At 45.2% G+C, this 12155-nt stretch overlaps 1 protein-coding gene across 1 annotated transcript in view; it reads left to right on the plus strand.

Annotated features, from left to right (window-relative positions):
* The window catches only part of LOC308281723 (zeta-sarcoglycan-like), a gene marked incomplete at both ends in the record, with an annotated part of 572868 nt that overhangs the window by 458046 nt on the left and 102667 nt on the right, over positions 1–12155 (plus strand). The window contains 2 exons of the mRNA XM_080722001.1: positions 3355–3477; positions 8891–8963. Coding sequence (XP_080578127.1) covers positions 3355–3477; positions 8891–8963 — 196 coding nt within the window. The remainder of the gene's footprint in view (positions 1–3354; positions 3478–8890; positions 8964–12155) is intronic.

A 12155-nucleotide genomic window follows, 5' to 3' on the forward strand; every position in this document is an offset into this window, starting at 1 on the left:
TTCCCACACACGGACCCCCCTTCCCACACATGACTTGTACATCATAGATGAAAGTCCTCATGGTCTTAAGTCGCTATGCGAACAAGCAGTTATCCGGTACGGTCTGGATCATTCAGGACTCCCTTACAACGTCAGGTGGAAGCTGGCGAGAAAGCGTTGTCCCTGTTGTTATCCTCTTAAAAAGAATACAAACATGAGGACGGAAAGACAGGAAACAGATCACGAGTAGGAAGCTAAAATTATAGCAGTGAGAGGGACGTGCTGGGCCCCTGATTCAGCCCGGGAAAAAGAGTTGGAGAGGCCCTCATTGCGCGCTATAGAGAGAGATCTCTCTCCATAGCGCTGCTGCTACTCAAAGATTTGCCATTTCAGATCATGACAAGTGACAAGCCAGTGGGCCAATTACATGAGTTATATTTTGTTGTTGTCGGGTGGAAACCTTATACGTCCAAAACTGTTTGTTTTGTATTTATCATTTTAAAAATGATTTAAACTAGCGAAAACATTCTTTTAAATCATGTTGATTTTGTACTGCCATGAGTGTGTTTGGGATGGGGGGAGAAAAAAAAAGACATCTATATTTGTACAATGTATTTCTCAATGTGAAATTCAATAAAAAAAAATAAAAAAATAACTAGTGAAAACAGCCGATCTACAAGCACACAACGCCTCGCACCGCAAGGCGTTGTGTGCTTGTAGATCGGCTGTTTTCACTACTTTTGTGCAACGGCCTTGTGTGATGAAGCAGGGCTTTGCTTTGCGAAAAAAAAATACAAATTTGAAACTTGGAGATACAAGGTTTCTGCCCGACAGTGACGATTTACTTTGTTGGCCGCCCAGCCCCCAAAATGGAACGAAGGCTGACATTTTATTGTCATTTTTTTTCCTAATGGCCGGCCTGGACTGGCCAGGAATGAACCGGCCGTTCGGGAGTTGTCCCGCTTTTCCCAATTGCCAGCACGTCCCTGTATAATAGTCTGGGAAATGGCAACTTCTCATGTTCAGTTGTTCAGAAAACATGCTAGGTTCTGCACAAAATAGGCTAAAGCAGGGGTCTTCAACAGGGGGTCCGGGACCCCTAGGGGGTCCTCCAAATCTTTGTGTGTTAGAAACCTTTTCTCTCCTGTTTTACATTAACCACTTAAGTCCATATTCTGAGAACTTTAGGCAACTTTAGCCAACCATTCTGAGAACAACGCCTTGCGCCGAGCCGGGCTCAAATTGTATGCTAATTAGTCTGGCCAGGCAGAGCCTCGGGTTCTGTAAAAAAATTTTAAAAAAAAATAAAACAAAAGAAAAAAAAGGTTTATTTTTTTCATATTTAAGATAAAGAACATGGCGCTGACTGGCGTTTCACTCACTTATTTACTATGTGACCAGGAGTGCACGACTGGCAGCAGACGAGCAGAGCAGAGTGATTGAGGCCCCCTTTAGATTAAAACGGGCTTCACTGTAAACGTAATGATTTATAGCCGTTTGTGGGGGGTCATTTAGATGAAAATGGCGTCTTCGGGGGGTGAAACCGTAACAAAGTGAAAACCCTTTTGAAAGTGGAAAAGGTAAAAACGCTTTGTATCTCCCGCTTTCATCTAAATACCGTAAACGCAGCAAACCACTGAAAATGATAAGATGTGGGACGTCCTAATGGGACGTCCTAGCTCACGCATGGCTCACGTTGTCATAGGCATGCGCAGTCAAGGAGGAGGACTGTAACAACTCCACCTCGTCGTCTGTCCATTGAAAAATATCTGCTTTGGCGCGATGTTTCGCCATGCTGCTGCCTGCGAGTTATGGGTTTTGTTTGTTTACATCCGCGAGTCCTCTGGCTGCTAGGAAGTAGAACGGAACTTCGGCAGTGCGGTCATGCCGACGTGCGCCACCTAGCGACCTGGCATGCAAATTACCGCGTTTATGGACAAATTGCGTTTTCATCTAAAGACCACATAAAAAATTAAAACTAAACGGCTCTTAGCCGTTTTCCACGGAGCTCGTTTTAATGTAAAAGGGGCCTGAGAGACACAGACAGTGCGGTGCTGACAGAAGGCTGCTGATATATACTTAATAGCAAGCTGGTGTTGCGCACCAAAATGCCATTAAATCTACAAACCCACTGAAGTCTGCTTTGCATCAAGATCTGACATGTTTAAAACTTGCAGATCAGTTCTTATCCAGGCCAGGGCCATACATCAGACAGTGGCAGCCAGCTATGATGCGATGGTGGGGTTAACAACAGGTCAGACTCCGAAACAAAACGAAAGAGAGTGGAGGAGAGAAAGAGACTCGACAGAGAGTTGAGCGACAGACGGCACATGCAGACAGATGCAGGGTGTGAACATGATGAGGAGGATTAAGGATTAAACTTTTCTTCATGAGAAAACATTCTAACATTGCCGAACCAAAAGTGGAAAGGTAGGCTAATCTCTCTCTCACTCTCTCAGCCTACTACTCCGTTATAATGGGGAACCCCGCGGTGCCGAGGTGGCGCCACCTGGAGGTTTTTTTTTAATGTATTTATTTTCCTTCACTCTGGCTTTTTAGGGCTTCAGGCTTAAAATGATGAAACTCGTTAGGGTCGAGCCGAGCCTCGGGCCTGCCCCGTCGGGCCCAGTTAGGGCCGGGCCTTAATTTTAAAACCTTTTCCCCCCTAAAACATGATGATCAGGTATTATTATGATTATAATACTATAGGGGAAGATTTTTTTTCCCCATAAAAAGGTGTACAGAAAGTGTTGAAATGTTGTTATAATATGTTCATTAAGTATGCCTGGTTGTCAGGTGGGTGGTGACCCAGCTGAAGTTAGCCACACCCACAGAGGGGTTGATTATGTGATGTCATTTACTCAGTGTTTTTCAGTTCTCAGACTCTGAGGCTTTGATCAGCTTTCAGGAAGTAACAGGGAAGTACATTACTGTACTTATACCAAGCCCCCAGAACGGCTTGTAAACGTTGAAGCGGCCTCCCTAGTGGCCAAAGCTGGAATTTCAGACGGGGTGAAACAGACAAGCACGAGCATAAGAGCTCGCCGCTGGGGTCTACAATAGGGTTCAATGGACGTTGACGTCGTTCGTGACGTCATTACGTCTCGACGTCAAACATTTTGGTCTCTAGGTAGAGACCAATTTCCCCCAGAATGCACCTGGATTAGCTACATGCTTGCATGTAGCTAATGCTTCAAAACGCCACTGAGCACTTGCATTGAAATGATAGCTGGGGCGGGGCTGGTCCGCTCTCTATTATACATTGACTTATACATTACTTGTAATCACCCTCACCTCTCTCTCTCTCTCTCTCTCTCTCTCTCTCTCTCTCTCTCTCTCTCTCTCTCTCTCTCTCTCTCTCTCTCTCTCTCTCAGGTGCAGAGATGGTGGAGGCCCAGTGTCAGAGGTTCGAGGTGAGGAGCGCCGATGGAGAGAGAGTTCTGTTCTCTGCCGACGAACAGGAGATCAGCATCGGCACCGAGAGACTGAGGGTCACGGGTAAGGCACGCACGCACGCACGCACGCACGGACGCGCAAATGCACGCACATGCACACGCACACGCACTGTACTGAAAGAGGAGTTGTGAGTGATAGGAGCCTGTCAGGCTCAACAAGCACATAAACACAGTCATTTACTATGGAGAGAGAGAGAGAGAGAGAGAGAGAGAGAGAGAGAGAGAGAGAGAGAGAGAGAGATAGAGAAAGAACTTTGTGTGTCTTTTTTTTGTAAATGAATGCCCTACGTGATCATACATCATCATGCAGGAGTATCAAAAATAGCAGATCTGCAAACTTGAAAGATCTTTGAGCTTGTTGAGCTGCTGTTTTATTTTATACTTTTGCATTTGAATCTTGTATAGCAACGGTTTTGGACATATAAGGTTTCCACCTGACAGCAACGATATTATGAGAGGTATAATAGTAACTTATATATAGGGAGTAACTTATCTGTGTCAGCGTCTTATGAGCCCTGAGCTGTTGGCAGCCAGCGATACCACAAACATTTCATTGTGCTTTAGCATACCCATATCATCATAAAACAGGGACTGATTGAAGCACTTAAGCCTCGTACATTCCTTTATTTATTATTTTTTATTTACTGTGTCTATTTTACACAGCCAACCAGGGTTGCAGCTGGAAAAAAATAATAACGCCAAAATTGTCATACACGCCAAGCCATGCGGATACTGTAGCTGCATATTAATTTCAATGAATACACAAATGTAATTACAGTCAGATGTACCCATGCATGCGTCAATGATGGAGAAGTGATATCATAAGCCTGTTAATTTAAACATTCACACAGTCTGCCAGCTGCCTTTTTAGGCTGCCTTTGGCAACTACATCCAGCGTTTTTTTTTTTTTTTTTTTTGCCTGGATTATGTGTTTGAATTTAGTAACTTGTTTTTTGTCTAATGTTGTACTTTGCTCTTTGCTTTCTGATATACCGGTAGGGGAGAGCGGGGTAAACTGAGACACTTTTTACATTTGCTCCCCTCTAGGCGAACTAAAAGATATATCAGTAAAAGTTTACACATTTCCCAGTAATTTGGGATGTTTCCTAACAATGGAAGATATCAGAACATAATTCAAGACAAAAGGCAGAGAAAATATGATTGTTTTAAAAAAAAAAGTGGTCTTGTGTCTCAGTTTACCCCAGCACCGGGGTAAACTGAGACAGACCAGAGAAATCAACGGGGTAAAGTGATCCACTCACTTTTTTCACTTTAAAACTACCATAAAAACACAAAAACCCGGTTAACCGGGTTAAATATGCACAATACAAAAATGTACATAGCAGACATTCTTTTAATAGGCTTTGTCCTGTCATTTCCACCCATGTGTCAAATAATGTGACACATGGGCAGAAGGAGAAGGGTGGATGGATGGATGGAGGGATGGAGAGGTGGAGGGATGGAGAGGTGGAGAGGTTGAGAGGTTAAGAGGTTAAGAGTGGAGGTGTGCAGGTGATGGAGGCTGTCGTTTACTGTCTGGTTCTGATGATGGACAGAACCACTGGAATGTGGGGATGGAACATGGAGGAATAAAAGGATGGTAGAGAAAGAGAGAGAACGTACCAGCCAGGGAATGCTAACACACACACACACACACACACACACACACACACACACACACACACACACACACACACACACACACACACAGACACACACACACACACACACACACACACACACACACACACACACACACACACACGCACAAAGAGGTTTGCATTACTTGTGAAGACCCGTACTATGGTAAGCAGTTTGGGCCACGGCACTTCACTTTTGTAATTGTACCTGTAACTCTAAACATAGTTTTTAAACATAAAAACAACTATTTCTCTTGTGAGGACCATCTATTTCTCAAATTGTATAAAACCTGTTGGGTACACAATCTACACATCACGCACACAAACGCATCGACAGTACACATACGGGCACACACACACACACACACACACACACACACACACACACACACACACACACACACACACACACACACACACACACACACACACACACACACACAAACACATGCACGCATAGTCACACATAGTCTCACAACGAGGTCAGAGACAGAATGCAGTTATAGCAGAGAGAAAGAGACATTGTTGTCTGGAGGTATTTCACTCCAACAAACAAAGATGAGGCAACACATGATGCTGTTTGTAAAAAAAGACTATAACCACAGAAAACAAAGAGAATTCTGATCATTGGCATACACATATCTGTGGTAAATCTGTGGTATTGGCTATCGCACACATATTGAACCCATTTAGACCTGGGAGCACTTAAACCATTCTTTTATGCTGTAACATACACAAGCCACCACAATCTCATAAATAATGTTTTGCTGTGAGCATTCGGCGCAAAAAAAAAAAAAAGTGCCAATCAAAGTGACTGTACTGGCAAAACATAATAAAAGCCTAACATCTGTTTAGCAGAGTGTGATGGCTTGTACCACATTCATGAAAAAATAAAAACACTTTTGACCACAACAAATAGTGTAAAAGCTTATAGGCTCCACTCTTTGCTATGAGAGCTGCTGGGTTCTGCTGGGGAAACTGGACAACAGGGGCATTTCTGCCTAATAGACCCCATGAACGGTAATTTTGGATCAAGCAGGAAAATGAGCCTAGAAGTGATTTAGGGCGGAGTTGTGCTTTAACAAGATTTCAAATGTATGAAAAGAAAAATATGAAAATAGATCTACAAGGTCACAATGTGTCACGTCAGGATCTTTTAGATCAGCTATTTTCAAATGGCAAATGACCAAACGGCAAATGTATATAGGGCTGAAGAGGTTAATGTATGTTGTTTTGTAATAGGCCTAATAATCAAAATCTGCAAAGTAACTAGTAACTAACGTTTTCAAATAATTGTAGTGGAGTACAAGTACAATATTTTCCTCTGAGATGTAGTGGAGTCGAAGTAAAGACACTGAAAACTGGTAATACTCCAGTAAACTTCACTCCAGTACTTAACTCATACAGTGCCATCCGGCCACAAGGGGCGCTAGAGTGCCAGAAATGTATCCATAGACCTTCATTATAGCTTTCGTTGACCCTCCCCCAACTGGCTTGTGTTTTCACTCCAGTCAATGCTATGGGGGACGAGAGGAGGAAGCTAGCTGACACGTAGCCAAAATGCTAACCCATTTAGAAGCGCGATCTAAAGCTATTTCAGCCGCAAAAAACTTTCTCTTTGGGTCTGGGAACACAATCCGGAGAAAATCCTGTCTAAAGATGTGATTTATTATTGGAGTGGGCGGCGCGATGCGGCCGTTAGCGCGAATACGGCCCGTGGATGGCCGAGTCTAAGTCCCGGGCATGGATGGACGTCTAGACCGGGGCTTCGTTGAGGCCTCCGATAAAATAATTCATTTCATTAAAAAAGCCGAACATGTTCGGGATAGGCACACTGGACTACGTTCCGGAAGCGGCGCTGAACATTTGGTGAACATTGGGGGGCTCAAAAATTTATTTTAAACCATTTTTAATGGAATATATCGTCGGACCATGTAAAATGGCTAGCTGGCTAGCGCAGGACGAGCCAGGACCACCCACGACTCTACAAGCAGCTCAGGGTAAGTCAATTAATAAAAAAAAAATTGTATTGGATTGAAATAAAGCCGAACATGTTCGGGATAGGCACAGAATGAGTTAAGTACAGAACTTAAAAGTAGTTGCTTTACACCACTGGAAGAAGAGCGATGAGAGAGGAGTGGGATGAAACGGCTCCGAGAGAGGATGTTGCAGAGGTATTCTTCTGAGCTTGAGTTTGTGTGGAGGGCAAAGATGACAGAGAAGGAAAAACGCCTATTATACCTACGTATATACCTGCAGATAAAACAAGAAAACAGCTCAAACCGTGACTCCGCTGTTTGTCTGGCAGACTGGTAATCATTAGAAACTGAGCCTCCCCTCCCGTGCCCCTTATATATCTATCTCTGGGGGGAAACGACACGACAATCTGTGTGGCGCAGCGGGGTTGATGTGCGACGCATAAAATCACACGGTCTGCCAGACGAGAAACGCTCGTTCGCTCGCCTGCTTCTTCCATCAACTTTATTTTTTTTTGTTGGTGGTGGTTGTTTTCGGGGGGGATTTTCTGAGAGCTCAGGTCACACACCCGCTAAGGCGTGAAGTTCTGTCAAAACACTCACAAAAGTACTTTGGGGTTATTCAGGCGGCTCACAGCCCCATGTTCCCCCCGTCTAGACCTCCGGTTTTTACAAGGATTTACTTATTTTTTTTGAGCTGGAGACGAACGACGGCATCCGGATGAAACGTTCATGTCAGCCGCGTTTTAATCGGGTTATTCGGTTGCAGAGACAGAAGTGTATCGTTGCTGTCGTCGTCAAACGTCTTATCTCCATGTTTTACTTTTTTTCGTAAATGCTACTCGATCCTACTCGATCATATACTACAGCAGGCACGTGCACACATAGACATCAAAGGGGGCATGAGCCCGTGCCTTGTTATCCGTCTGTAAAAAATGCCCTCTCCAGACCATGGATGCAGTTTTCACTATGGTGAAAGAAGCGTAAATGGTGACGTGATGCAAATGGTGCCACTATGGTGAAAGAAACACCCCCTTTCCCTGCCATTGAATGCAGCGTCTTATGTTGAATGAATTGTGCTCTGTGTGTAGAAATCCATGCCGTTACGCCACATCTCCAGTATTGACTTGATCAGTGTGGTATCAAGTATCGAAAATAGCCGACCTCCAAGCTCACAATGCGTCGCAGCGTGATGCGTTGTAAGCTTGGAGGTCTGCTATTTTCAATATTTTCACCAAGAGGCCCTTTTAGAAGTGTCAGCCCTCTGCAGCCCTCACTCTCTGCACGTCCCTGTACTACAGCGTCACACAAAAGCATCAACATGCTCTAAATGCAGCGCAAAGTGAAAGGTTCAAAGTGGTTACAAATCGGGACGAATCAGCAGCATAACAACCAATACCGATGTGTCAAAAAAGTGAAATAATGACCCACATATCGGCCAGACAAGGGGGGGGAGTTGACGCAAGACGCAGCCACTTCCACTTTCTTTACAAGGCTCTGGTTTGTGTGTGTACTGGGATTGGAGCAAAGTCAAGAAAAGAAAAGAAAAAGGGTGGACCGAATGATGGCCAGAGAGGCAGAGGAAATAAAGTTGTGGGATTTGATCCCGGGCCAATAGGGATAAATGTGGTCTCTAATAAAGCTCCTGTAACCACATCATCTATATACACTGTTCCTTTCATGAGGGCTGTTTGGCATTTCAACCTGAAACGTCTGCCAGTACCCAGGAAGAATGTGTTCTGCTATCACGCTGCTCCGAAAGGCATTGACGAGGCATCTCTCTCTCTCTCTCTCTCTCTCTCTCTCTCTCTCTCTCTCTCTCTCTCTCTCTCTCTCTCAGGTACCGAGGGAGTGGTGTTCGGTCATTCTGTAGAGACGTCGCACGTCAGAGCAGAGCCGTTCCAGGACCTAAAGTAAGTGTGCATGTGTATGAGTGTGTGCATGCGTGTGCGTGTGTGTGCGTGTGTATGTGTGTGACAGTATTGAGGGGATTGTTGTTGGGTCAGAGTGTGACCGAGGTCAGCTCTCCATCGACAACACACAATCGATGCTAGATGGATGACATAAAGTGAAGTACAGGAGCCCTGCACACTCTAGTACAGCGCTGCACAAACAGTGGGTCTGGACCATATAGGTACAATATAAATAAGAAAGCACCCGGAAGTCTGCCACAAGTACCTTGATTGGGCCAAGGCTATTCACAGGCTTCACAGTTTCCCAGATGTTATGGGGGCTTGGTCTGGACCCATTGTATCATGTTTTTGAGCGGTGGTCAGCCGCTCCTCAGAGTGACTTTGTCCGTTCCTATGTCCCCGTGTCCCTGTGTCCCTCTGTATCATGAGCTGCAATACTGCTGGTGATCAAATGGCTCTGTTGCATCGCAAACACACACACACACACACACACACACACACACACACACACACACACACACACACACACACACACACACACACACACACACACACACACACACACGCGCACACACACACACACACACACACACACACACACACACACACACACACACACACACACACACCACTGCTCACTTCAAACATGGTTTGATTTTCTTTTAAGAATGAGTGAGAGCTAATCTACAACGTCTCGTTAACCGGTCATCAAATTATTGCCACAGGAATGTGACAAGAACAAGAATATCTTCGTGAATTCAAGGTTTCATGGGGTGTGTAAGTGATAGAAAATAAGTCATATTTTTGTAGGGAGAACTACTCCTTGGTTAATGCGTAATGTATTTTTGTATTTATGTACCTTGTGTTGTCCTTGCTTACTGTAAATCGCTCTGGATTAAGAGTGTCTGCTAAATAACTAAATTGATGTATGTTTGGGCCCCGGTCTCAACTGAAGAAGCTTGGGGATCACTGTCCAGAAGAATCTCTGGTGGACTTTCGCCTTGAATGTAACCGCGTCACAGAGTGTAATGTATGAAAGGTATGACGTATCACTTACAAATTCTCATGGCAGAGACCCCTGAACAGTGTTTGAGCTGAGTTTGGTTTATATTGGGGCAACACTCTTCAACCATGTGTGGTCATCCCAGTGGCGCCCACGGCAGTGCCCCCAGGGGCCACCTGACAATTCTCATACAGACCGTTGAAAGGTGGTTGATGCGAACCGGAGAAACACGGTGCCTGGCCTGTGTGCCACCATCCACCGTTGGTCCACTCACACTCTAGGCCTTTCTAATATACCAGATTGTGAAAGTAGCTTTTCTACAAGCGTGCTGTGAGCTTGTGTGGATCGGCTTGGGATTTTGACTTTGCCTCTCGGTGTGCCTTGGGCACTCAAAAAAAAAAGAAAAAGAAAAAGTTGGAAAAGCACCGAGTTAAACTAAGCCATAACCCCAAAAGCCCCTAAGCCATAACCACCTCCATCAAGAAGTGACAGCGAAAAAACCCATAATGAAAGAGCCTGGAAGGTTTGAAGTCCCATTTGGCCCGCACGGTATTCGCGGTTGGATTCGTGGGCAACAATTTGCATGTCATTTCTGAAGTCAGGATGAATTTGCACGGTCGGGGACTGCTATTTTCTTGGGATATGATAAGAGCCCTTCTGAGGACATCACGCTGTCACTGTTGTCACCGTGTCTGCTTAAGAGTGAAGAGAGACTGGCTGGGATTATATTGCGTGGGTGCGTGAGTTCGTGTGCTGTGAGAAAGGTGTTGTATCATGTGTCATCCAATGGCCTTTGTAGGGCCCTTAATGCTAATATGTTAGCCTCATTTTGCTATTGTCACAGAGGATTAGTAAAGAGGGTGAGGGATTAAGTGGCTTTGGTTCATCGAATAAGAGAGAGAGAGAGAGGGGGGGAGTTTGTACATTCACTCTGGGGGGCGCTGGAGTTTTCCTACTCAAAGTGTTCCCATTTAGAGCACGCTGAACGCTGTGGGAGCATTCACTCTCAGAGTACACGGCAGAAAGTAAGCCTTGCCGAGCCGCAAGGCCCTTAGGGCAGGAGGAGCCCATCTCCTGTTTCTGTAGCGTGAGGCAGCTTGATGTACAAGTACTTAGTACACCCCCTGGACATGATGCTAGTACTGTAGGACACAGGGACACAGCGGAAGACCCATGGCTAAAGAGACAGTTTGGAGCACCTTAACATCCACTACAAAACATTCATTTCTTAGGGGCGGCAGTGGCTCAGGGGTAGAGAAACCTTCATTAGAACACAGAGGGTTCCCGAAGGGTTCCCAGTTCAAATCTGGGCTCCCCCAGAGTTAGTGACGAAGAGTTCTTGAGCAAGACTCTGAACCCAGTTGCTCCCGGTGAGCATGTTGGTGCATTGCATGGTTTCCTCTGCCATCTGTGTATGAATGTGCGGGTGAATGTAATGCACAATTGCTGTAAAGTGCTTTGGATAAAAGGCGCTATATAAATGCACCATTTACCATTTTATCTTAGCCTTAGTCTTAGTCTTGCAGCTGAACTAACTAATAGGAGCAGTGAGCTACCACCTTTAGAGGCGTGGGTTAGGGGTTGAGTGTCTTGCTCAAGGACACTTCGACACAACTCAGCTCAGCTCAACTTATATTGTCATATCGCAGGTTTATAGGCGTTAAAAAAAGGGGGTGAAATTCTTTGCTGTGGAAATTCCATGATTGACAGCGTTGAGAAAGGTGGAAATCAGTCATCAGTTCCCATACCCTAGGTCGGGTTTGCGAAGAGGGTGAGGGATTCAGTGGCTTTGGTTCATCGATTAAGAGAGAGAGAGAGAAAGAGAGAGAGAGAGAGCAGTCAATGTGTTCCCATTTAGAGCACGCTGAACGCTGCAGGAGCATTCACTCTCAGAGTACACGGCAGAAAGTAAGCCTTGCCGAGCCACGAGGTCCTCAGGGCAGGAGGAGCCCATCTCCTGTTTCTGTAGCGTGAGGCAGCTTGATGTACAAGTACTTAGTACACCCCCTGGACATGATGCTAGTACTGTATGTCACAGGGACATAGCAGAAGACCGAAGACAGAAGGGACAGTTTGGTCAAGCACCTGAACATCCACTAAAACAGTGGTTCTCAATCTTATTTGGCTGCCGTACCCCCTTACTGCCTTACACTGATTTCTGAAGCCAAGTATCCCCTTCCTCTGACTGC

This window comes from Nannobrachium achirus (genome assembly GCF_963921795.1).
Source record: "Nannobrachium achirus genome assembly, chromosome: 3".
Taxonomy (NCBI): domain Eukaryota; kingdom Metazoa; phylum Chordata; class Actinopteri; order Myctophiformes; family Myctophidae; genus Nannobrachium; species Nannobrachium achirus.